The sequence below is a fragment of the Lissotriton helveticus genome, chromosome 9 (genome assembly GCF_964261635.1).
Source record: "Lissotriton helveticus chromosome 9, aLisHel1.1, whole genome shotgun sequence".
NCBI classification, from domain to species: domain Eukaryota; kingdom Metazoa; phylum Chordata; class Amphibia; order Caudata; family Salamandridae; genus Lissotriton; species Lissotriton helveticus.
Window position 1 is genome coordinate 151,519,380 of NC_136070.1, and position 27,554 is coordinate 151,546,933.

General features: G+C 49.8%; 1 protein-coding gene across 2 annotated transcripts in view; it reads left to right on the forward strand.

Annotated features, from left to right (window-relative positions):
- Positions 1-27,554, forward strand: part of FANCM (FA complementation group M) — an 837,191-nt gene that overhangs the window by 361,803 nt on the left and 447,834 nt on the right. For both annotated transcript variants that reach the window (XM_078659682.1, XM_078659683.1), the window contains exon 7: positions 7,899-8,030. In XM_078659682.1, coding sequence (XP_078515808.1) covers positions 7,899-8,030 — 132 coding nt within the window. The remainder of the gene's footprint in view (positions 1-7,898; positions 8,031-27,554) is intronic.

Sequence of the window (27,554 nt, forward strand, 5' to 3'; positions counted from 1 at the left end):
GCTAAAAAGAAAAATATTTTCTCTGACTATTTTTTGATCTTTCACCATCGGGTAACTGCATATAAAAGAATGCACACCTTGAATGAAAAGTAAATGAAAGTTTAAAAAAATCAGTGGGAAATACACTATTTTATATTATGAAACCTTTATTGGCCAATATGATTACTGCAGATGAATGTGTGTACAACCAGAAGCCCATTGAACTGAATTCTGTTTGGTTCAGCAGGGAATAGTGACTTGCATATTTTTTGTGCTTGGAGGTCCCTGCCCATCACAGAAAGCTCTGTAAATGTGTAAGTCATTATTTTAAATTTGTATTACACAGAGTATAAGATAGGCGGCCACAAAATGTGGACGTAAATTAAGCTTAAAATCAAAAAAATGTTTTCAAAATTTACATCTTAATAGTATGGTCATTGCACCTAGTGCAAACAATTTTACAACTGTCCGTTTAAAGCACACATTGCACAACTCAGTTTGGAACACCGCCTACATTACCTCTCAAATTGAATACATCTTTGTCTTCGGTAAGCTTAAATCACGGGGGAGGGAGCAAGCTGCCTCTCATCCCAGCACAGTTCACCCCATTGCATTCTGGTAAATGCAGTACGCTTACTTCAAAGTTGCTGTAGTTTTTCACCAAAGTTGGTGCGGGTAGTGCTGTTATCTCTAGAATTGTGTTTCTGGGTTTATCCCTTCATCAGTAAATAGCAGAAGTAGTAGAGAGCAGTCTGTGAGAACAGGCCTGGGCTGCTATAGGATTACAGGGACAAGCAAGGGAGGGGCAGCCCTTGGCTCCCATGCAGCGGTTAGCTTGGTCGGAATTCTGAGAGCAGGCTCTGAGGTCAAGAGTCCGAAAGTGACCACTAGATGAATGTTGTGGATGCATTGGGTGACTAGACCTCATCAGTGAAAGCACTGGGTATGTAGAGCAGGGCTGAGCAAGGAGAATTTCCGTGACCTCCAAACCTCTTGAATGGTAAGAGCATGCTCGCAGAGGGGCTCTTAGGAGGGCTTGAAAGTGATGATCCTGACCCTTAAACAGCAAGTGGAACAATTCACAACTTCTCTGGTGACTGCTTAGTGCTGACTGTAAGTGGGTGCTTTAGTGGTTGTGGTAGAAGGGCATGACACAAACCACAAATCTGAGGAACATTCACATGGGACCTATTCTGACTTTGCTGAAAGGGCCCTGTAGGACTGCACTCGTAGTGCCCTGCATAGTGTGCATAGTGCCTCAACAACCAGATCTGTACAGACAGGAGGTAGTTGAACCTGGTGGGCCCTGTGCCAGAAATGGCTGCAGATATTAAGGGGATTTGGGGCACATTCTTCCGGGGTGGTTGACCTCATTTGGCACAGGAGTCCATTGCTATTAGGCAGTGTCGAAAATCATGCTGAGACCCAGCCCTGGTCAAACAAGTATACTCAAGGTCCATTATAGCCTACCAGTAAGAGTCTTGCAGATCAGATCATTGATTGGGAACTAGTGTGACTCAGTCTATCGAGGACGAGAGCTCCCCTTGTGGGGGGCCCTCTGGGCTTTCACCTGGCGACTTCTGTTTGAGGATTTCTGGAGTATTCATTTGGTGGAGCTTGTCAACCATATTCCCACAGCTCGAGTGTGCAGATTGAATGTGAAAGGGCCCATTATGATTGTTTAATATTTGGAATGAGATGTGTTTCAGCAACTTTTGTCGATGGATCATCAAGAACCTGAAGGTTATGTGGTCCTATGGGAGTACTGTGGAAGGCATCCTTGGTCAGACTTTATAAACTATGAAAGTAAGGAGTACAGGGGAAGTCCTGTGTAAAATAAATATGGTATCCAGGTTGAGCCAAGCAAAAAAGAGATCCCTCCAAGAAACTGAAAGAAGGCAAAGGAGGAGCCCCTTTCTGCATCAGTGTATTGTCCCTGGAAAAACAGAATGCTATTACATGGGCAAAGTTTGGAGACTTTCAGAATCGCTCAAGAAGAAATAATGCATGAAAAAGGTAGTGTTTCATAGGGTTGGAAGATTAAGCTATTGCAGCTTGTCTACAAGTGCTCTTTCAGTCACCTCTTCAGCATGAGGAATTTGAAGCCGATGTCTCAGAACAAACGCACAAAGTAGTGCCAGTCAGATCTCACTAAACTTGCCACAAGACTTCCAGTTCTAAGATGTTTACATCATTTCCAGCTGAAGTAGAGCATAAAGTTAGCAGTAAGTCAAAGAGAAGAAAATGTGTAATTACTCGAATATCATGCGGTTTCTATTTAAAACCTTGATCTTTATTCAGTTGTATTCAGAAACAAACCCAATGCAGTTAAAATAAGGCAAGAGAATAGCTGTATAGCAATCATTACACCTCTAACATACATGATACCATCAAAATTTGAAGCAAGAAGGTTGGCAAACAAATATCATCTTGATTCCAACAAAGGTAACTACATCTTCCATCTGTACTCCTATAACCTGTCCCCATGGAAGCACTTTGGAATAATGGTCTCATGGCAGCTCCCTCTCATTATGGACTCCTCCACTATGCATGAAGAATCAGACACATGCACACCTGTGGGACCTGGCTCCCCTTAAAGAAGGAATAACATAAAAGATGAAGAGGTTTAAGAGAAGGAAGGTGGGTAATGCCACCAAGAATCTTAATACTGAAAGATAGGGACCTGGAAATCTAAAGGATTGAGGGTTTCCCAGTGGTCTCACCCATCCTTGTTAGTTGCCCTTCAGTGATTGTGACAGATAAGAGGAACTTCCTTGTTTCTAGTAGAAGTAGAAGTTCATTTTTATGGGGTGACTGCCCACTATATAACACAGGGTAGAATGTGAAAGTGAAGCAAGAGCCATTCCTAGATGTGAGAACACCACCTCACCTAAAGAGTAGGGCACAGGAGGTTCACTAGTAGCTCAAACTGGGTACCCAGCTCTTGCACTCCCCCTGTTGCAAATAATGTCCTGCTGCCTCTCCATCTCTCGAAGCATTTTTTCTCCAGACCTATCCATACTAAGAAGCCAGGCTGTCAAACAGAGATTCACATATGTCTCCGCAACCTCCATTTGGTACAAAACAAATATTGTACCCTCCTTAATGAACCTTAGCCTCATTAGGAAATTGATTGTGGCATAATTTCCTCTTCCCTATATATATCATGCATTTTCTGCCTCCTGTTGTCACTTACATTGCTCAGATCTGGGAACAACAATATGCAATGAATAGCCTTTTTAAACTCTGTCACCCTCAAAATTGGTTCCTCAGTGTGTCAGCATCCAAAATCACTACAACTGTACTGATCCTGCTTCTGTCTTTACACTCCTTGTCTGCAAACTGGTGGCTCTGCTCAACAACATCCTCATTTCTGGCACTTCAGGTCTCACCTTCTGGTAAAAAATGCCTCCAAAGCCATTCCTGGACACATCCACTCATCTTGTGAGGACTAACTTAAAACCTTAATTAAGCATTCCACCTGGTCCTCGAGTTGACTGTGTAAAATGTAGTCTTGTGGACTGTTCTTTACCTAATTCTCTTTCAAATGCTATTCCATTTTGGTAGTGTTAGACCATTTAGCCTTAGCCTGAAACATTTAGCCTGAAACATTTTGCATGCCTCCCTCCATTTTTCTCACCTCGTCTTTGTTGGTTTTAGGACTCTGTACACTTTGCCACTGGTGACCAGTGCTAAAGTGCCTGTGCTTTCTCCTTTAAACATAGTAACATTGTCTTAACCCTTATTGGCATATTTAATTTACTTATAAGTCCCTAGTAAAGTGCACTACATGTGCCATGGGGTTGTAAATAACTAATTGTGCCACCCACTTAAGTACCCCGCTAACCATGGCTCAGGCCAGCCAATGCAGAACCTGTATGTGCAGTTTTACACTGCCACATCGAACTGACAAGATAAGCCTCTGGCCAGGCCTAAACCATCCATTTTTATACATACAAGTCACCCCTGCCTTAGGGGGGACTTGTTTGTGGGTCATACAGGGCATCCTGCCCCGTATGACCCACAGGGCAGGATGTAATGTACTTTTAACTTTACATGTATTGGTAGTGAAAAACTCCTAGTTTCGTTTTTCACTACTGCAAGGCCTATCTCTTCCATTGGGTAACTTTGGGATTGCCTTATTACATCTTTTAAGTATAATTTCCAATTGTGAAGAGATAAACTTTTCAAGTTTGGTGTCACTGGACTCACAATTTAAAATCACAACTTATGGTAAAGTTAGATTTTACATTTGAATAGGTTTTATCCTGTCCATACACAAAAGGCTGCATACCTCCCTATAGTGACGCTGGAGCCAGGGCAGGAAGGGCGGACTTCTGTGCACTTCAAAGCTTTCTTTGAAGTCTCCCCCACTTGAAACACACAATTGAGTATAAGGACTGGACCTCAGACACCATGACTTCAGTACTCTTCTGAACCTGTGAAGCTTCTGCCAGTATGAACTGCTGTGCTGTTAAAAGGGCTGTCACTCTGTTGCTTTACTGGACTCTTGCTTTGCTGAGCTGCCTTGCTGCCTGTTGTTCTCCTGACTGGATGAGAAGGACTGGACCCGCATCACTTGAACCCAGAATGACTCCAAGGGTTTGCTGACTTGCCTCCAGTTCAAAGACTCCGATTCATCCCGTACCAGCACCTGGACTTTGCTTGATGCAAGTCTTGCCCTGCCAAGTGGTGCCAACCCAGTCCTGGGCACTTGGAAGTGTATATAAAGTTCTGCTTCAACTATAACCCACACATCCTCAACTAAAACCCTTCCATCCTCAACCAGAACCCTTACATCCTCAACCCATGCATCCTCATCAGAACTAGTGCATCTTTTCCTTTGCCTTTGTATGAGTCGGAACCAGCCCATCCTCAATATGAGGAGTTGACGTAGCGCATCGCCTTTGAAACCAGTACATCGCCCTCGGAATCGCCGTATCGCATAAGTTGCGTGGAGAAAATCAACGCATCTCCTCCACTGCTTGGCTCGACACCAATGCATCGCTTCAGCTTTGTTGACGACCACACATTCTGGATCAAGGTACTTTGGTTCAGCAGCCCCAAGTCGTTCTCTGTATCCGGCCCGTGCTCCATCACGGTCGACCTGAACTTTTGACTTTACCCTGGTCCAGCGTGACCAGCTATCACAGTTAAGAGCTTATTGTTTCTAAGTGTTATTTTACCTTTATCCATTAAAAATTAATATCTGGACTTCTGCTTGTTGGATTTTTGTCATTTTGGTTTTGTTTTATTTATAAACGTATTGTCTATTTTGCTAACCTCGTGTGGAGTCTTTGTGGTGTTTTCGCTGTGATACTGTTTGAAGTGTTGCACAAATACTTTAAACATTGCCTCTTAAGTTAAGCCAGACTGCTCTGTGCCAAGCTACCTGAAAGTGAGCAAAGGATAATTTATGGTGTGTTTGAACATACTCTACCAAGCATAAACCTAATTTCTAGGTAGCATTTCTTCATTAGCCACCATCTTCTGGTCTAGTACTTCTAGTTTATGCTGTAACTTGGATATTGCTTCCATAAACAATTTTTCCACTTGGTCAAGTCCTGCACATCGGGGCTCCCGTTTGTGGCTGTTCAACTGTCTTAGGACCCCCTAGTTGGAAAAACTATTTTGCCAGCCGAGTATTTTATACCAGTCCTGATACTGTCCCTCTTATAGTGGTTTCACGTTTCAAGTCCAGAAATGCTTTGGAGATCAGAAGGACACCTCCATTTCAGAGCCCGCACAGCCACAAACTGCCTCATGCACCCAAAGCATGGTATTTATTTTTTCGACACTTCACTTAATTGAAACTACATAGGTGAATGTCATTCTGTTTTATGACTGCATTTCTAAGAGCCAAAAATGCCACAGAGATGGAGGTCACTCACTCTTTTGATTGCTATTCCAATGGCATGGAAAAACAATAGTAAAATCCTAGTTAAAAGTGAAGAAGATTTTGGACATGGGTAGAATGCGAGCAAATGTGAAGGGGAAGAGCAATCTGTAGGGGACCCGCACTGGCGATTAATATTGAAAAAGAACAACTGCGCTAGCTAGATATAGAGACCATCAGGAAAGAACAACCTGCAGTGATAAAAAAACTCCAGATGTCCAGCAGAATTGAGAGGGGCCAAGTGATCACACCTCAGAGCTGTCTTTAGAAGCCAGTGAGTGAGATTAACACATCTTGGGTGGGAAAGCGCTCTATTGGTGTCATGTCCCTAGTGAAATTTGCAAGAGAAAGCGTCTACCAAGCTGTACCCAGTAGAGGTATGTACTAGAGCCTTGAGGAGGCATGCGGAATGGGTTTCATCTACATACATTTTGTGGTTGTTGGATGGCCGTAAAATGTTTTGTGAAGATGGTTAGGCCTGCATTGAAAGTGGGAATATATTTCCTCATCTATATTACTTCATTGTTTGTGGGGTTGTTTGAGAGGGAGTGCGAAGCCATGCTCATGCCTGGGTCATTTGCAAATAGGGTCCACAGAGGATAGTTGTAGGGGTGGGAATTTCTTAGTAGTCTTATCCATGGAAGAGAAGTGGCATGAATGATGATTTGTCCATAGCATAGGTGTTTGGGTCCTGCGTACACCTGTAGATCAGCTCTCCAGCCTCTCGAAGGCAATAAATAACACAAGGCCACAGAAAGGTAAGGGGGGTTTTTCTCTTCACAAGACTTAATTGCTCAAGAATAGCCCACGTTGAGGCTTCTGAGCAGGCACAGCAGAATACTGTCCCTTTACATGCGGGGAAACAATGGTTATTCCAACCATCTTGGACCTGCAGGGACGCTTGAGGAAAAGAGGTTATTATCCCTAGAACAGGCATCTGAAGATCTTAAAGAAATGTGCGCAAACAGGATTTAAGTGCCATACAGTTTAGGGTGACACATGTGGAGCTGTATCGAACATTTAGAGGATGCTCCCAGAGCTAGCAGGGTTTCATGATTGTGCATTCTCATCTTTAGTCAACCTTGGAAATGTTGGAGAATGAGGCTACGAACTGTGAACCCGGGTATGCTTAACTTCACTCAGGAGGACAATGAAAGAACAGAGGTTAAGCACTTTTTATGGATGGTCATCCTAGTGTTAGGTATCTAAACACCTGCTTTCAGTTGTTGGAGTTCAACAGTTTGCCATTTGAAGCTTGAGTGGCAAGAGATCAGATATAGGAGTGGTGCTGATTGAGCTGGAAGACAAAAGACTTAAAGAGATGGCCATTGTGTGGATCCAAGAACCGGCAGATCGGAGTTTAACTACCCTGAGATATAGTTCATCAAAAATGAGCTTTTGACCCTTGGAGTTGATGCCTTGTTATGATTTCCTTCGAGGGTGAGACCTGCAAAGAGGTGAAAGGAGGTTAACGTATGATGAAACTGCCAGATCCTTCATTAACTCCATCAAAGAGCGTTGTGATTGTTCGGAGCAGAGTGGGTGAATGTAGATTGTAAAAACATGCTGTTATTTGTGGGTTCCGGTTTGGGACTATATCCAGGTCAAGATTACATGATACAGCGATGAGCTTTTTATATTTCCTGAATAGTCATTCAGAGACTACAGAGTCACATTTTCGAGATCTGATAATGGTCTTTCATGTTTTCTCTGTTCTCCAAACTCCAACCGAGGGATCTCTCTGTAGTTAAATTACCTATACATTTTGCTGAGAGGGCAATATTCATAATGATTTTCTGCAGAAATATTTGCTTTAGTTATGAGACATTAATGCATTTTCTCAATTTGAAGAGTTGCGGTTTGGTCACAATGCTACAGTTTGGTCACGTACATAAGCTGGAATTAGAAGCATGGTTAAATAATGCAAAAATAATATGCAAAACAAATATGCCTGTTTTTTTCACCACAAAACCAAGTCCATTGTTAATTCTCTACTAAATGAAGTTTCTTTTTTACTCTGAAGGTGCAGCCCGAGCCAGGGGTGAACTTAGCAGAAATCATGATTTCATGAATCTTTATCAGCAGTTGGAATCCATGTTTGCAGGATCGAGGGTCTCTGAAGCAAATGGAAGTCTTCTTTTCAACACTATCCTTGGTCAGTGGTGTTTTTCGATTCATTTGTCTATCCATTTACCTATTTACTTACTCTTATTTTGTCTGATAGTATGACTGTGCTTGTTAAACAGTGTATGCAACATTATGTTGATAGATGAACTCTTGGTACTTTATCCCGACATAAACCTTTTGATTTTTATAGAGTAGGTATCACACTTTCAAGATAATTTTATTGATGTTGGTCCTGACAGAGCAAAGCTTAGTGCTCTGTAATATCTTGGTGGAAGAGTAGGCACACATATGGGCATTTTAAAGAACACCAATAGCACGCGTCTCATTGTGTACTAATGACATTGCTGGAAAACAATTGTAAGAAAATGGGTTATTATTTGAGGGGAGTCAGTACTCACCTCAATAATCGCTATCCTTGTCAGGGTGTACTGTTAATTAAATAAACCTGAGCTCAATCACTTTGAGCTCGAGCATAGAGCAGACCGGCTTAATTTAGAGGCAATGTGCAAAGTATTTATACAGTACTAAACAGTAATAAAGACAAAGTGCAAAAGAATAAAAATTCAAAAAAAATTAGAAAAATAGAGTAAAATATAATAAACAAAATGATACCAAAAAGATACAAACACAATTGGAGAACCAAAGATATGATTTTTAAAATGCTTAAATAGAAACAGAGCCAAGAAGAATAAAGTGCCACTGATAGTCAATGCTCACAGTAGCACAGGGCCTAGGCTCAATGTTAGGCTGACAGCAATGGAGCACAGGTCAGATACACTAACCAGGTTCGTCCTGGTCAAAAATGTTACCCTCTGACTTTAGTCTTTTAAGTCCCAAATCACCACAGGAGTACATTTCTAAACCCTCCCAGGACCTCGGGGGAGGCACTTAAAGACTCACAGGGTGTCAGGTAGAGGCCACAGCAGAGTCCAGTCCAGTTGCCACTGGTCCAATGGGCATTTACAGAAAAAGGCCTCTGGTAACTTGTTGTGTCCCTTAAACTTTAGCCAAAAATCTGCCTTATGATCCTTGGAGTCCACTTTGTCATGAGTAGAAGAGGAGGAGCATGTTCAGTCTTCTAGGCCCTGCTCAGGTCTCAGACAGCAGGTCCAGGAGTGCTCTGAAGTAAGTGCCAAGAGGTGCAAAATGTATTCCTGGCACAAGCTGGTGGGTGGTAATGACCCCTGGGGACGCCCTAACCATGGGTTAAAAGTTCCAAGGGCTAATCCTACCGACTTGAGGCATTTTCAAGATGGCCGGAGTCTTCGACCCTACTTGGGATCTGAGGAGTGGAGATGCGCAAGGGGAGTGCACATGTTAATCCTCATTTTCTCCTACATCTAACACTAAAATCCAGATTGTGGAGTCCCTGTACCCCAATAAACTCAGATGCAGAAGTCTGGTAAAATTAAAGCAGAGCTTTCAGTAACCAGACAGTGGATACTCGCCAAAATTTTGCATTCTGATTCCCTCCTTCAAAGTGTGCCCTGAATATTATATGTAAACCCAGCAGACTTGTCAAACAGGATGTGACTTTCAGGACATTTTTTTTATTTTTTTAAAGACTTTATTTTTCAGCAGATTAAACAATACGTGCCCCCCCCCCAAAATTGGCATCAGTTCATAGAAAATACAGGTGTACACAGTTTACACTTCCAGCATGGCTTCCACAATTGCAGATAGAACAGGAGATGCAAGAATCAGATCCACGGGATACAGTGCAAGTATAGAAACTGACATAAGGTAACATGTGCGCAGCCATCAGGGTAGCACCCCAGCCCCTACTCTCCCTCCCCATCACCCTCCACCCCTTCCTCAGGCCCGAGTCCTCGGACGAGAACAATGCAGCACTAGTAGCATCGGAGTCGCCGTCAGTCGACCCCACAGCACACATCATACGCCATGCAAGTAAGTCCTCCTGTAGCCGCTCATCTCTACGCGTGTGTTGCATGTGCGTTTCTTCGGCTAATGTCCATTCCCCCACATCTCGAAGCCATAATGTCATGTCCGGCGCCCTTTGTCCCATCCAGGTGATAGCCACCCGCCGTCTAGCCAGCACTAAGAGTAGCTGCAGCATCTTATATGACAGATTCCTCCTCTTGGATTTGGGGACCAGGGCCAACAAGCAATGGAGCGGGGTCAGGTCAAGACGCAGTCCCGTGACCCTCCGGATGTGGGCCACTACCACCCTCCAGAAGTCCCCGACCAGTGGGCACTCCCAAGCTAAATGGAGAAAACCGGCTCCTACTGAACCACATCGAGGACAGGCATCCGATTTATCCGCCGCAATGCGGTGCAGAGCAACTGGGGTTACGTAAGTGCGGTGCATGAAATTAAAATGAATTAATTTGAAACACGCGTTACACGACACCTTCTTGGTGAGCGTCCCTATCCGCCCCCGCTGTCCCGGGTCCAAGGCAACCCCTAAATCTGCCTCCCACGCCGCCCAGGACGGAGACACCGGTGGCGCCGAGTCGCATCTCAGTGCCGCATAAAAAAGCGTTATCAATCGCCGTCCCGCGCCGCACGATAGCAGGATATTCAAAGTATGGGACACCTGGGGCGCCTCAGGGAACTGTGGCCACGTCGCTCTTGCCATGTCCCGCAGGCCACCATAATGAAGGTATTGGCCCCCCAGTAAGACTGAAGGCCTCGACAGCTCTCTCCAGGGTCACAAAGGACTCGTCCGGATACAAGTCAGCCAAGGTGTCGCAGCCGCCCTCACGCCATTCCCGAAACGACATGTGCTCTTCCATTAGTGTGACCGGCGCCAATATCCATATTGGCAGCTCCCTATGAAAAGGGGCCCGTCTCAACACTCTTTCCACCACTCGCTGCCAGATCCCCGCAGTATGCCGAACGATATACGGCAGGTTGCCATCCGCTCCTCTGCCACGCATCAGAGCCAATTGCAACGCCTTCTCATCTGCGCTGCCAGCCAGAAGTCGCAATGCCCAATTTTCCGCACCCGTGAACCAGCGCGCAGCCGGTATAAGTTGGGCCGCGTAATAGTAGAGATCAAAGTGCGGGGCCTCCAAGCCCCCCTCCTCCCAGCGTCTGACCATCGTACGCAGCGCGACTCTGCTGCGTCTGCCTGCCCAAAGCAGGGAGGTAAGCAGCGTATTAAGCTTGTTGAAAATTCGAGGAGGAAGAGGACAGAGGGTATTCTGTAGGATATACAATATTCTAGGTAGCATCACCATCTTTGAGACGGCCAATCGTCCCATGAGAGAGAGTGGAACCGTATTCCAAAAGGATACAGATCGCTGTAGGGAGCTAAGCACACTGTCGGCGTTTCGGGCCAGCAATTGTTCATCAGAAACAGCCACTTGAATACCCAAATAGCGGAAGGCCTCCATCTCCCACCGCAGCCCCAGGGGCGGGAAACCCACACGAGGGTCTACACCGCAGCCCGCAAGGGGAAAGATCAGGGATTTCTCAGGATTAAGACGCAGCCCAGAAGCTGCACCAAAGCGTTCCAAGTGGCGTAACAGGATCGGTAGCGACTCCCGCGGGGAGGTCAGGTAGAACAACGCATCATCCGCATAAAGCGAAACCAGGTGTACCACATCCCCCACCCGTATTCCCCAGGGTGCCATCTCCGCGCGCAGTGTCACTGCAAGGATTCAGAAAAGGGGGTGGTGATGAACAGAGTGTCTGAATTAAGCAGACCACTCTTACCCAGTCCAAAGATCAGGGCTTGATCCATCACCGTTATTTAGCTCACTGCCCCATCCCAGCTCAGAACCTGGCTATATGCAAATTAGTCTGTCCCTGGCCCAGTGCATCATGGGAACAGGGCTGACCAAACTACCAAGCCAATTCTGCACCAGAAAGGATACAAGCTACCGGGGACCGGTTTCTGGCATTTCAGCCTCGTCGGCCCGGCTTGCTTGAATCCTGATGGAGCAGTGAGCAAGGGACTCATGTCTGAGTATACCCTGCCACACCTATAGTGGCCAAAAACGATTCAGAAAAGGGGGTGGTGATGAACAGAGTGTCTGAATTAAGCAGACCACTCTTACCCAGGTAGGTTGGTTTGCCCTGTTCCCATCATGCACTGGGACAGGAACAGACTAATTTGCATATAGCCAAGTTCTGAGCTGGGATGGTGCAGTGAGCTAAAAAACGGTGATGGATCAAGCCCTGATCTTTGGACTGGGTAAGAGTGGTCTGCTTAATTCAGGCACTCTGTTCATCACCACCCCCTTTTCTGAATCATTTTGTCCACCATAAGCGTGGAAGGGTATACTCAGATGTGAGTCCCTTGCTCATTGCACCATCAGGATTCAAGCAAGCCGGGCCGACGACGCCTGAAATGGCAGAAACCGGTCCCCGGAAGCTTGTTTCCTTCCCAGTACAAGAATTGGCTTGGTAGGTTGGTTTGCCCTGTTCCCATCATGCACTGGGACAGGAACAGACTAATTTGCATATAGCCAAGTTCTGAGCTGGGATGGTGCAGTGAGCTAATAAACGGTGATGGATCAAGCCCTGATCTTTTGACTGGGTAAGAGTGGTCTGCTTAATTCAGGCACTCTGTTCATCACCACCCCCTTTTCTGAATCATTTTGTCCACCATAAGCGTGGAAGGGTATACTCAGATGTGAGTCCCTTGCTCATTGCACCATCAGGATTCAAGCAAGCCGGGCCGACGACGCCTGAAATGGCAGAAACCGGTCCCCGGAAGCTTGTTTCCTTCCCAGTACAAGAATTGGCTTGGTAGGTTGGTTTGCCCTGTTCCCATCATGCACTGGGACAGGAACAGACTAATTTGCATATAGCCAAGTTCTGAGCTGGGATGGTGCAGTGAGCTAAAAAACGGTGATGGATCAAGCCCTGATCTTTGGACTGGGTAAGAGTGGTCTGCTTAATTCAGGCACTCTGTTCATCACCACCCCCTTTTCTGAATCGTGTCACTGCAAGGGGCTCAATCGCCAGAGCGAACAGGAGCGGTGACAGGGGGCACCCCTGGCGGGTGCCCCTGCCCAACCGCCACTCCTCCGAATGGGCCGCTCCGAGCCTGACCCTGGCCGTAGGTGCGCTGTAAAGGATACGAATCCAAGTGCAGAAAAGGGGCCCCACCCCCGCCAACTGAAGCACCTCCGACAGGTACCCCCAGCTAACTGTATCGAAGGCTTTAGCCAGGTCTATCGAAACCAGGACCTGAGGATCCTCTCTATCGCGCACCTCATGAAGAACGTGGTTCAGGCGCCGGAGATTCATGGCGGTGTTGCGGCCCGGAATGAACCCGCACTGATCATGATGAATCAAGTGCGTCATGTGTGGAGCCAGCCGGGTGGCCAAGATCTTAGTAAGAATTTTGGCGTCGGTATTGATTAAAGTGATCGGCCGGTAGGCCGCAGGATCACAGTCATCCCCACCCGGTTTCAGGAGCATGCAGACCTCACCCTGCTGCATGGTAGGCGGGAGCGCGGCTCGCTCCATTGCCTCATGGTAAACCTGCAAGAGATGGGACGCGAGGGTATCAGCAAACGCCTGGTAAAACTCTGGGGGAAAACCGTCTCCACCCGGTGACTTAGCCCTCGGCAGGGCGGCCACCGCCACCTTGACCTCATGGAGCGTCACTGGAGCATCCAGGTCCTCGGCATCCTCTTTAGAGAGGGTCTGAAGGGGCAAATCCCGGAGGTATGGCTGATAGGACGCCTCTGTCACCAAGGGGTCAGCGGTATAGACCTTCTGCAGATGTGTGCGGAGCACCGCAAGCAGGTCCCGTTCCGAGTGTACCAGGACCCCAGCGGGGTTTCTCAACGCAACAATCCGCGCAGGGGCTGATTCCCTTCGGAGAATCCAGGCCAGCAACCGGCCCGACTTGTCCCCCTCACGGTGAAGGCGTTGGCGATATCGACTAAGAGTGAACCTATCTAGCCGGTCTAGGATATCATGGACGCCTTCCCGGGCTGTCCGCTCAGAGTCCATGTTCGCCCCATCCGGGTCCGGCAAGGACTGGTAGTGGCTGAGGCGCTCCTCTGCACTCGCGAGGTCACGGAGCAGCTGTTTACGGACTCCATACGTCAGACCCATACAAGCGCCCCGCACGACTGCCTTAAGGGCATCCCATTTGGTCGCAAAAGGGATATCACTCACAGCCCAGTTCAGGTCCAGATAAGTACGCAGGGACGTCTCCACATGGTCCCGTCCCACCGGATCCTGCAGAAGATCCCCTGGCATCCGCCAGGTCCTAGGGCGGGAGGAGCGGTCCGCCCACTGTACCGTGCACGTCACGGGCGAATGGTCGGATAAGAACCGGGCCTGATGTGTGACCGATAAAACAATGGATGCGCCAATGTTTGCCGCAAGGACCCTATCGAGCCTGCTATGCGTGTTATGTGTGGGGGTATAACACGTGTAAAGCTTCAGTCCCGGATTGCCGAGGCGCCAGACATCTACAGCACCCAAATTATCCATCACCTCCCGGAGTCGCGTCGTCATCCAAGGTTTTGTACCCGCCCGGGGGGGATGCCTGTCCAGCAGTGGATCCAGTACACAATTAAAATCTCCAAACCAGAGGAGGGGGGCATCTAGGTCCGTCGCTATAAGCTCCTGCAGGCCGGTAAAGAAACTCGGGTCATCTACGTTAGGTGCATAAGAATTCACCAGCAGGAAGTCCCTCCCATCCAGTTTCACACGTATAAGAACATATCTACCCTCAACATCAGCCTCAACATACTGGACTGCTAGGGGAACCCCTGGAGCCACCCAGATCAGGACCCCCCTAGCATAGGTAGAGAAGGAGGAATGGAACACCTGACCCCTCCATTTCCTCGCCAATTTAAGAGCACCCTCTTCATTCATATGCGTTTCCTGCAGGCACGCCACTGATACTCCATGCCGACGAAGGAAGGATAGCACCCTATGCCGCTTGGAGCAAGTACCCAGGCCACGCACGTTCCAAGTTAAAAATGTGAATCCCATAAGCGTTGGTCTTGCCCATCCGGGCACCCAAGTGTAACCTCTGCAAACAGCCTCCTAGGGCCGCAAACCGTAGTACACACTATGCCAAAAACAAACACCCCCCACCACTCCCCCCAACCCCACATTACCCGCAACTCCTCAGCCCCTGGAACAGTCCCCCCCTCCCCCACCCACGAGCAGGAATGACTCCACAGGAAAACACACCAACCCAGTCATCCCACGCCAGCGCCAACCAAAAACAATAGGACGCAACACCCCATCAGAACCAGTCCCCCCCCCCACCCGTGAGCAAGAGGACAGCAACAACCAAGAACGCTACTCTGCCCTTCCCCTGCCAGTGCCAGGACGTGCACAGCCACCCCATACACCACACGCACCCCACACTCACACACAACCAACCAAAACCACCCACCCTCCCCCCCAACTCCCCGAGGACCCAATGTTCCAGGACAGTCTCTGGGAATGTCCACGAAAGTCAGTTCCAATGCTGGGCGACGGTACGCCATAAACTCTTGGACCTCGCACCACTTCGCCTCGGCCAACCTGGTATCCATCCTCCGTGCAGCCCACCAACCAGGGCTCCCAGCGCCAGGTAGAGACAGCATTGGGCAGGCAAAAAACCAGAAGGGGCGACTCACCCAACCTCCCAGGGCAACCACATTTTAATTAGACAGTACCTCATAGCAGAGTTCACACATGCCGTGATTCGGAGAGGGCAGTTTCCGGCACCACCGAGGGAGCAGAGTGTACATCCAGCAAAGGTTCCTGCAAGGTATCTGGGACCAGGATCTCGCCAGGTGCAGGGGCCTCAGGTGACTCCGGAGTGGCCCCCGCCGTCGATGGCCTCACGTGTAGCGCCCCATCCTCTCCTACGGTAATCCGGGGCTCAGGAGAACCCCGGGATCCAGACCTGCGTCTCCCTCTGCCTCGCCGGCGCCTCTGGGGGCGGGTCCCCCAGGTCTCGCGGGGGCCACCTCGCTCACCAGGTGGTAGGTCGTCCCCCCGTATCTCGAGCCACTCCCACACCTCCGCCGGGGACTCGAAGAAGTGAGCGCGTCCTTGGGAGAGCACCTTGAGTTTGGCTGGATAGAGGAGCATGTATTGTAGCTTCATGTCCCGAAGCTTCTGCTTGACTCCCAGGAAGGACTTCCGTTGCTCCTGCACCTGTTGAGTATAGTCAGGGTAGATGGAAACTCGACTATTTTCAATGGTGATGGACTCCATTTCTCTCGCGGCCCGTAGGATACAATCACGATCCTTATAATTCAGGATCTTTGCAATGATGGCTCTAGGTGGCTCGCCTGGACGTGGAGAGGGAACCAGGGCCCTGTGTGCCCTCTCGATGACAAAGACACTGGACAGTCCGGTCGGGCATAGCTGGGTACGGATCCACGTCTCCAAGAAGCGTTCAGCGTTTCCCGCCTCAAGGCGCTCCGGCACGCCCAGGACCCTGATGTTGCTCCGAAGGGCCCTGCCTTCTGCATCTTCCGCTCTTCTCTCCAGCGCACGGGTAGTGGACGTCAGGTGCGCGACAGATTTCTGCAGGGAGGCCACTTCAGTTTGTAATTGTGCGATGTTGCCCTCCGCGTCCGAGACCTTGTCTGCTACCTTACGGAGGTCCGTCCGGAGGAGGTTTACATCGATCGACACAGTCTCGATCTGCCTCTCCAAAGCAGAATGGGAACCCTGGATCGCCTTCAGGATCTCCGCTCGGGAAGGTTCATGCGGTTCATCGCCCCCATCGTCCGGTCCCGTCTGCCGCGTGATCCTCTGTGATGGCAGTCTTGGGGTGGTATACTGCACAATGGTGTTGGGTTGAGAGGATTTCGCAGTCCTGTCCTTGCGGGTCGTCATCCTGTGGGGCAGTCCGGGAGCCCCCCTAAGGCGCCTAAGCTAGGACTCGCCCGGTCCCACCGGGTAGGCACAGATCCCAACAATAGAGCGAAGGCGGGAGGACCGGGGGAGGGGACGATTCAGCAGGGCGCGCCAGGCAAATCCGGCCCAAGCGATGACCCCCACCACCAGCCAAGAGAGCGTGGCAACCAGTGAGCAAGATGCACTCACCGAGCTGGGCGGGAGGACATCAAATAATCGGAGCAAAAGCAGCTTACCGCCAACCAGCGCACCTCAGGCGAGCCCCCTCCAGTTCCAGGCGCAGCAGTGTGATTTCCAAGCCTCTTGGGGCAGCACAGTCCAAGCTCCGCCGCCACACAGGGGAGGGTCCGCTCCGGCAGTCAGGGAGAATAGCACGCAGTGTATGGGGGGGCCCCAAGCCGCCCCAGAGGACGACACAGCAGGACGCCACCAGGCACAGCGCCAGTGCAAGTTCCACGTGGGATGGTCTCCGGAGCACTCCGCAGTAGGGACGGAGGCCGCAATCCCCACCGCTGCAGGGACACCACAGGGGATAGTCTGCGCAGGCTGCACCAGCTCTCAGTGCAGAGGCGGGCCGCAATACCACCAGGTCCGGCGGAGCAGCGTCCAGCCCTCGGCTATTTCAGCACCTCAGTCCCACGGAAGTCGTGTAGAGCCCCAGGCCCCAGGGGAAACACTCACCCTGAGCTGCTCTCCGCAGCCGGGAGCTCCGTCGTAGGATAGGGCCGGCGGGGGGAGGGGCCAGCACCTCAACCCCCTGCACAGGTCAGCAGGACGTCCACTACAGGTCTCTGACCATCGGGCGGTCCGCCATGCATGCGAGCACTTCCCCAGCCAGGATATTTCCGCAGCAAGCGGGCCGCACGCACCGCTACTCTTCCGCGCAGGCCCAGTCCGCGGTCTCGCGTAGAGACAGGCGGGGCCCTCCGAGCGCCGCAGTGGTCTCCGGCGGCGTTAACGGGGCACCGGAGGCTCTCCAGGCGACGTGGCGGTCCCAGACAGGACGAGAAAGGATCCGGACCGTCAGCTCCTCTGTGGAAGGTCCAGGAAGGATCTTTTTTGGCAGGATATTAAGGGTCCCCGGACGGAGCTGGTGAAGCTCACGTCCTGTCGGCCATGCTGCTTACTTTCAGGACATTTTTAACATTAACGTTAGCATGTTCTACTTTTAATGGATAGTAAGGATAACTTAGGGGTGACATATATATTTAAATGGAGGTTTTAGGGCTGTCAAATGGTTTATTTTGGTAGGTTGACTTGGCTGTTTAAAATCGCACAGCCAGGCTATAGTGGTAAACCTGGAGACATGCTTTATTCTCTCACTGTGGCGGTTGGCGCCAGCAGTGCTGCAGTCTACTAGTAACATTTAACTTCAAAGCCTTGACTGCAGTTTGTACCATATACTAGGGGCTTATAGATAAGTTAAATGAGCCAACCAATTTCATTGTGTTTAAAAGGAGAGCACAAGCACTTTACCTCTGGTTAAAAAGGATAAAGAGCACTGAGTTCTACAGCCAGCATATATAGTGTTCAGCAAAAAAATCTGAGGTCAATTATTCCAACATCCATACTAATGACACTAAAACCCTTTAACAGAGCATAGCATTGAGAGAAAGTTCATTGTGCACGGAATCCACCATCAAAGAGCAGTGATTTCAGTGTGTGAAGCCATATTACACTGTATCCAGATAATGTGCTATGAAGGCCCATCTAGAGAGCCCCCCCATGTAATTTGTTAGAAGCAGTCAAGCTTGTTTTCCGCATTCACTCAGAAGCTGGTTGCAAATCAATGATGTGGCATCGAGTGCAGAGCTGGGGCCTACTTCAAACACATTTTCGATGGGAGTGGAGAAGTGTGGCTCAATGGTTAGAGCGGCAGACCCTGATGCAGAGGTCTAGCCCGGAACCAGGGTTCAATTCCCGCCTCGGCGGGTCTTGGGCTCAATTTCCTCGGACCTGATATTTCTCGCCTCGGTGCCTATTCTAATCATGGGTCCCACTCTGCAACTCTGGGCAATAGCTTGCTTAATCTCCACAACGGCCCCAACAATGCTAGGATGCCTGGCTTCACCTTGGGGGTGCCCAGGAGTGGGCACTTCACAGGGAAAAGCCAGGAAGGGTTCCACAGCGGTATTCGTACAAGCGCCGAGATACCCTCATGGGGCCGATTCGTGCGCTATACAAGTACTACTACATTTACATTTACATTTACATCTAGAACAAAACACAGCTACTGAGATTGCCTGCAGATTTCAGGTGGGCTTACAAAAGTGCACTATGGCAAGTTGTTTTCAACTTGGGTTGGGAAGGGAACCTACACCACTTAGGCTTTCCCTTTAATTGCCTATGATTCCTAAACCCTAGGGTTTTAGCTCGCTATATTTATCAGAGCAATTGCATAAAAACCTGCCACAGCATTATTTTAACGTTTGAATGTTTTTAGTGGCATGTCAAACAGAACGTTCCTGAGTGCCTGTCTAATGGAAATTGTCACCCTTTCACAGTAATAAAAACATTTTCATGAAAATATATTTTCAAAGAACAAGTATATTTGTCAAAATCATTAGCTAACTGTTTCATAAAGAGTACCATGTTTACAACTGTCCCCCAAAAAGTATTTGGTGTGGATGAAGCCACATGGCGAATACTGGAAACTATTCCTCTCCCTTGTCGCAAAGGTTATAATACACATTTCGCTATACAAAAATGAGCCTTGTGTGCAGCACCACTGGAATTATGCAGCATGTGATCACATTAGCCCATTATTTTATCATTTTTTCATGTTCAGCCTGTATGGGCGAGGTGTCACCTCATAAGTACCTATCAGACACCCAAATATAGCAATAAGTAACAGAAAGATGACTAGTTATTCTTTGTGAAGTATCTTCCACTGTGCAGCAACGTGTTGCCTTGGTTTTTAGTAACTTTTGTGCTGTTTGAGCTAGAAACATTGTTTGTTAAAATGTGCAAACTATGCAGCAGATGAGGGAATATGTGGGCTTTGCAGCAAATCCAAATTTATGCGCAAAACGCTGTGGCCCAAAAAATTGGATAATTTAATTGGGCCTGCTTGTGTGGCTTATAAAAGGAGATGCATTGGTGGCTCTGTGAGGCCACTGTAGGGTGGTCAAAGCAAAACCAAAGGGGATGATGGACGGAGTGTTGAACATTGCAAGCACTCACCCCCAGTCAACTGATCTGGGTTTAATCCATCATCATTCTTTAGCTCACTCCGCCACCCCATTTCAGACATGACCATATGCAAATCAGTCTGACCCTGTGCCTCATGGGAACAGTCCAGCCCGAACTGCCAAGCCATGTCTTCACTGGACCAGAAGCAAGCATCCTGGGACAGGTTTCTGGCTAATCAGATGTCATCAGCCAGGCTAGCTTGAATCCAGTGGCAAAGTGAACAAAGGACCCATGTATGGGCATACCTCCCAAATTAGGGCGAACAAAGCAAAACCAAAGGGGATGATGGACGGAGTGTTGAACATTGCAAACTCTCACCCCCAGTCGACTGATCTGGGTTTAATCCATCATCATTCTTTAGCTCACTCCGCCATCCCAGTTCAGACATGGCCATATGCAAATCAGTCTGACAATGTTTCTCATGGGAACAGTCCAGCCGAACTGGCAAGCCATGTCTTCCCTGGACCGGAAACAAGCATCCTGAGCAGGGGACCCACTTCTGGGCATATCCTGCCTGCTTGTGGGACTCGACGGAGTCCCTTATGTCATCCGCTTCTCCGGAGGGTGCCTGTGTTGATCTGTGGCACCATGTATTGGATGGCCGGGAGCTGGCGGCGTTTATTCTTCGCTCCGCTCTGGACATCTTGGAGGTGCTTGCTCGTGCCATGGCTTCTTCGGTCGCACTTTGTTAACATGCCAGGCTTCGGGACAGTGTGTTCCCAGAGAACGTTCGAGAACCGCTGGTGGACCTTCCTTTCGATGGCGCTCTTTTGTTCCACACCCCTGCGCACTCGGCCATTCAGAGGTTCTTGGCGGGGCTTCGCCCCCCTCCTCCTCCTCCCCCTCCTCCTCCCCCTCCTCCTCCTCCCCCTCAGTGACCTGTGAGTTGATCTGGTTTTTCGGGAAGTGTTCTTCCGTTGGGGTGGGTCACCCCAGTTGTGTGGTCTGTGTGATTACTGTGCATTTGAGTCCTACTTCTTCTTCGGACTGTAGTGCTTTTGGCTGCTGGCCGTCCCCTTTTTTTGCTGTGTTTTTCGGCTTTTGCTAAGCCTTGTTGGCCCTGAGGCTAGGGCTTCTGTTATTCTATATTGGCTGATTGGCAAGCCATCTGCGGTTCTCCGCAGGTCTTTCTGTTGTCCTCTTCTGCTGGATGTTTTTTCCTAAGAGGGTTCCCATGTCTTGGGACTTGACCTGCCCTATGTGTGGTAATGGCAGCTATTATATAGCTCTGTCATGTGCTGGGGAGGTGTGGTCGCCTTCGGGCCTCTGCTTTCCGTGGCGTTACGGTATGTTGCAGGTGCGTTCCTCTTGCTGATGGTTTTGGATTGGCATGAGTTACTCCCTGGGCTGTCTTTGTCTTGAGTTGCGCCCCGGGGTGTCTTTTCAGGGTTCGCTGCGTTGTTGGCCTGATCTGGCTTGCTGTCTGCAGCCTTGAGTCATGTCTCTGCCTAGTTTTTTCTTCTTTTTGGGCCGTTTATGTGGACTCCTCGCTCTGCGACGTGTCCGGGCCCTTCTTGGCCTTCCTGGTCTCTGTCTTCTGCTGGCGTCTGGCTTGCCCTTAGGGCACCGTTCTGTGGTGGTGTTTGCGTCTGGCCGTGCATGCTGATGCCGCCCTACTGTTTTTATGCACCCCTACTGTTTATATGCACCATTGTGCCTTCTGGCACTTTAGTGGGATGGTCCTACTTGCCTTGTCTTGTCCGCTTCTTCCAGTGGGCCCTGCCTTCCGTTCTGCCTCTCCTCCGTAGGGGTTGTGCTGGTTCTTGAGTTCCTTGTCCCGCTTCGGGCACAGTCTAGTCTGTCCCTGCGGGATGTTGGGCGGTTCTCCTTTGGTGATCTTGAGCTACCCTTTTCTGCTTCTACCTGCCTTATTGTTGAAGGCGCCGTTCTGCCTGGCCTGTTGCCTTCTGGCTGTGTTGCGGCTCGGCTGCCCTTTTCCATGGACGTGTTCCCGGCAGGGGGGGAGGGAGCATGCCTTTGCTCTACATCTTCTCCTTTAAGTCTCTAGGTTGCTCTTCTTCCTAGGTGCTCCTCTTCCTTGTTTGAGCCTTGGCCTTCTGGGGGAGTTTCTTGTACCTGCATGGGTACGGGGCGCTCTGGCCTCCTTTCGCCTTGCCCTCGTTTCTCCTGCTGATGGATGGCGGGCTGCCTCTCTTCTTGTCTTCCCGCATTCCCTCTGGGGTTGATGATCTCCTAGGTGCAGGGCTTCCCCTTGCCTGGGAGGACAGGGCTCTTTTACCTGTCCGTTAGCGGCGTCCCCTGTGGGACCCTCTATTATGACCAGGCTGGTGGGGTCCTCTCGCAGACACTCCTTCCCCTTGGGTATGGCTAGGGTATCTATTGTACGTTAAGGAATCTGCGGCTAGTAATCTCTATCAGATGAACGAGTTACTTACCTTCGGTAACGATGTATCTGGTAGAGACAATTCTAGCCGCAGATTCCTTCACTGCCCACCCTTCCTCCCCGTTCTGCGAGGACCTTTTGGCTTGGTCTTCTGTATTCGCCTCCCTGTGGGTGGCTATGTCTTTAGTGAGTGGATTCGGTCGCTCTTTCTGACAGGATGTTCGTCCTGTTTATTTGTTCCTTCCTCCCCTGGCGCTTTGGAGGATAGGTTTGTAGGTACTTCTGTGCCTTTGTGCTCTAGTTACCCCAGGTTGGGGCCTACCTTCTGCCCCCCCCCCTCTCTTTCCTCTTTCATTGCTAGGGGTTCTGGCTATCCTCTATGTTGGGGTCTTTTGGCCGGGCCTCTGCCCTTGTTCCGTATGGGGGTTGTCACATTCTGCGTTGGGGCTGTCTTGGAGTCTTGTCGTGCCTTGTTTGTCCCGACTGGTTCCCCTTCATTGTTGTTGGTTGGGGTTGTGGTCCTGTTATGTTATCATGATACTTTCATATGTTCTTTTACTCCAGGGGGGGCTATCTTGGTACTGGCAGGGTTGCTGTTCAGGGCTGTGCTCTGTTCTTTATTCTTTTCCCTGCCTTGGGTACTGCAGTGTTTGGCACTGCTCCTTATGGTGTTGTTTCTCACCATTCCTTTTTCTGCTCTTTCGCACACTGTTCCTATACTCTAACAGTTTTGTCTGATGGCTCCACGTTGTGGCGCGGAAAAGTTCTCTGAAGAAAACTGATGTAGGCGCGCCGGGGTGGGAGTTATTTGACCTCGCTGACGTCATGTACCCGGACAACGTCAGGGCGGGGTCGCGTGATGCCGTCCCCCCGGCACGCAGGGATGCTGTGGCAACTATTTTCCGGATCCAGTCTCACGCCTGGGGATAATTCTACGTTAAGGAATCTGCGGCTAGAATCGTCTCTACCAGATATATAGTTAACGAAGGTAAGTAACTCGTACGATGGGGTAAAATGGAAATTAAAGAGAGAAAGTTGTTCTGTATGCTTTGTTGCCTTCTATGTTACACATTGATAATAAAGCGGAATTAAAAGGTTAGCTTGGGGGTTGGGTTGAGTGCTTTACTGCACAAGCCAATGGCAGCATGTGATCAAGCTAGCAGTATGTTTAAAAGCATTTTTATCTACCTTCCATGAGTAACAATGTACAGGTTCCGTTGTTGTGATAGTTTTTTAATAGAGAATGTGCAAACTTTGATTTTGCTATGTTTGTTGCATATATGATTTCTACAACGGCAATTACTTTCTGCCCCATGGCCTGGGTGTCACCAAAGCCATGGCTATCAAAGCCTTAAATTACAGTCGATAAAGGGCTCTGCTACGAAGATAATAGCGCAGTATCAGCAAGACAAGGAAAAGGTTTTCAAGACTTTCCACTACCCTTATAAGTAACTGAGAGATGAGTTTAAGCAACTGTCCCATTTAAAGTCAGGCAGGATGGCCTGATGCCTACAATCACATTTTAAATACTAGAATTATTGGAATCATGCCTTTGATCTTTGATGCATCATCTCCCCAACCACACTGGCTCCTTGTACCAAGGGTGGTGCAAAAGACAGGTTACCAATTTGAAATGGTGCTGTCTGGGATAGCTTTGTCTGTAGGCAGTTGATGTGCTGGAATATGAGAGGAAACGGTGTAAAAAGTATAGTTTCACCAAACACTGCTTTCTTAACACTTTTTACAGCGCTTTGCTCCACCTGAGAGTGAAAATGCTTTCTGATCCTGAAAAAGAGCAGAATTTATTGTTAAAGTCAAACACCTGTAGACTAATTGAGTTGATGCAGCTTTCCTGTGATTCTAGATTACTGAGGGCTGTTCTGAAAGGTCAGTGCACTGGCAGGACAACTGGGAAGTAAGGGATTAAGGGCATCATGGAACTAGTCTTTTGCTATAAACACTTTTCAACATGGCTTTTGCTCCATTTTAAAAAGGAAAAAATGGGGGGGGCTGATGCTGCAGGGGGCCCTGTGACTGAAATCAGCGGCGGCCGTGGAGACGGGCTCGAGTGGAGGTGAGGAGCCGCTCTCCATGGGCGCCGCCCTTTAAGGCTGCCCTGGCCCCTGCTGGGAGGACCTCTGTCACTGTTGCTGTCCCGCTTGGCTGCGGCAGCCGCGTGGGAGAGCTGGTGCTGCGGCCACACGGGCATATTGAAGTGTTCCCATCGGGGAACTGATCGAGCCGCGGCCACTCCGGCTTGTTGCTGGCTCGGCGCGGTGGGGCATTGGCGGCGGCGCTGCCGCACTGGGACTATCTGGGCTCTGCTCTGCCACTGAGGTGAGCGCTATATGGGATTTCATTGCTGTTTGGCCGCCCTGACTGTGCCTGCGGCGCTACTCACCTGCTGCCTGCCCCCCTGAATTGCGTCCACACTGAGATGCCACCACTGGAGTGAGGCTTTGTAATCGCTATTGCCTCCTGGGTGTGCCCACGCAACACTTATCTGGGTACACGGGGGGTCTTTCCCTGGCTGCTCATCGTGCTGACCCCCGCTGCTGATGGTGATATGCTGCATGGGCTCTGGCCGCTCTAGGGACCACCAAGGCGGGTCAGCAGCCTGTGGACTCTATCTTCTTTGCTAGGTTGTTCTTTCCATCTGCAGACTTTGGCCATGCTCCCTTGATGCTCCTACGACTCCAGCCTCAGCTGATCCTATACCTTGGTGGCCCAGTCATGGGTTGGTCACAGTCGCTCTCGGGTCATCGTCAACGCTGGATCTGCCTCTTCCATTTAGGTCCATCATCCACAGTACTTAGACACTCCTAGTGATCCGGTACTGTTGTGTTGCTGCTGTGTTGCAACGAGAGAAGCTGATTCATTAGCCCACACCTGGGGCCCTGTGGCCCTGTGGCCATTCGTTTCCCTTTGGAGCCGGGGTGCGAGCACGCTTTGATGTGGCGCCCAGATGGCGACCAGGCTGTCGACAGGCATCAGTCTAGATCCTCCAAAGGGGCTAAGCAGGTCCAGACCAAAAAACTAGACCGGTATACAGTGCCTAAAGGATCCCCTACAGATTCTAAGCGGACACAATCAATGGCAGGGGACTCCTCGGGCCCTCAGGTGCAGCCGACGCTGCTGGATGTGGTGAAAGCCATTGACGGAGTCCGACATCTTTGGGGCAGAAAATGGAGTCCTTGGACAACAAGTTGGACACTGTCGCGATTGAGGTCAATCTTATCCGGACGGATCTCACGAAAGTTAACAAAAAGGTCAAGTCGTTGAACATAAAGCCGGCTAGCCTAATTGACGACGTGGTGTTGCTCCAACAAGAGGTGCGCGACCTCAAAACATCTCGTGGCCTGACTGAACGAAAGCTCAATGACTACGAAGGAAGGGCTTGACGCAATAACATGCGTATTCTCAGAGTGCCTGAAAAATCGGAGGGTCCGGCCCCAGACCTCTTTGTTGAAGACATTATCCTCAACCATCTTAAGCCCAAGGGGCTGGGCAACTTCTTCACAATCGAGCATGCCCATAGGGTGCCGGGAGGAAGGCCCAGGCCCGGAGGGCCCCTTCGCCCGATGATTGCGAAGGTTTTGAACTTCAGGGACAGAGACACGATCCTCAAGGCGACTCGCTCGGGGGGCCCCCTGCGGTATGAGAACGCTACTCTATCCTTCTTCCCTTATTACAGGCAAGCTGTGCAGAAACAAAGGATGAGTTTTCTCGCGGTGCAAAAGAAACTCGGAGACAAGGGGCTGAAGTATGCTATGTTGTTCCCGGCTCGCTTGAGAGTGGAAGCCGAGGGGAGGGCCTGGTTCTTTGACAACCCGGAGGTGGTATCTGACTCGATAGATAGCAGTCCCCCTGGCGCGCCGGAGAGACGAGATCACAACGGAGGTGGTGGACCACGAGCAGGAATAAAGGAGCCTGCAAAATTCATGGGACTATTGTGAACTGTCAGATAGTGGGGCTAGAGCCACGGCTGCCCCTTTATTTGGTTGGATCTGTGGTATTTGTGCTGTCCATGGGCTGTTATGGGTGCCAGGGGACTACCTCTTCTGGGGCTGGGGGGGACGGGACACTGGCCTTCCTCCCTGTTACTACATTTAGTTAGTTAGTAGGTTTAGTGTGGGGGGCGACAGGCACACTGCCAGTTGGGGATGGGTGGAAGCCTAGAGCAGGGGTGCAGGGAGGGGGGGGGGGGTGGGGTTTGGGATTGGTGGGGTTCCCGGTTCCTGGGACCATTGTTTGTAGTTTGTTATATTTTTTCAACATCAGGAGACAGTGTTGCAACAGTGTTACTTCTATACCGGCTTAATGGCAAACACTAGAAAGGGATCGGGGATAAACGTGCTTAGTTGGAATGTGAACGGCCTGGGAGATAAGCTGAAGAGGGGGATGGTTAACCAGTTCATTAGACGACACTCCCCTGACGTTGTGCTTTTGCAAGAGACACATCTCATTGGTAATCGGTTTATGGCCTTACATAAGGGGGGCTACAAGCTAGTAGCGCATGCAGGGTTCACGACCGGGTCAAGGGGAGTTGGCATATTGGTTAGAAACTCCTTTCCCATGACCATTCAGGCTACTTGGGCCGATCAGCGGGGTAGATACATAGGCATATTGGGGCAGTGGGAGGGAAGAACAGTCGTCTTTGTCTCCATTTATGTCCCACCTGGCCTGCAGTTCGACACATTTCATGACCTGGGTGCTATCTTTCTGGCTTTGCCCTTGGGTCTCCTGGTGTTGGGAGGTGACTTTAATGCGGTTGTTGACGGGGACATGGACTGCTATCCCGCCTGAACGCTGAGGCCGGCACAGAGATGGCTCCCTGACTTTATGGACACAATGGGGTTGGTAGATGGCTGGAGGGTGCGAATCCGGGTGACACGCAATTCACACATGTCTTCTGCACACCACAGCCTGTCCAGGATTGACAATGTTTTGGTTCTGGCGGCTCATGCATGTGCCATCTGGGAGGCACGGCACCTGGGGAGGGGCATCTCGGACCACTCTCCACTTTGGCTCCGGCTGCAGTTGGAACCCCTCACCGCGGGCAGGACTGCCCCTATCAACCCATGGCACCTGAGGGATCCCACCACGAAGGAGGAAATATTTAAGGCTACCGACAGGTACTTTCAGGAGAACCGGGGCATGATAGACTCGGCTCAGACATTGTGGGAGGCGTATAAAACTGTCATTCGG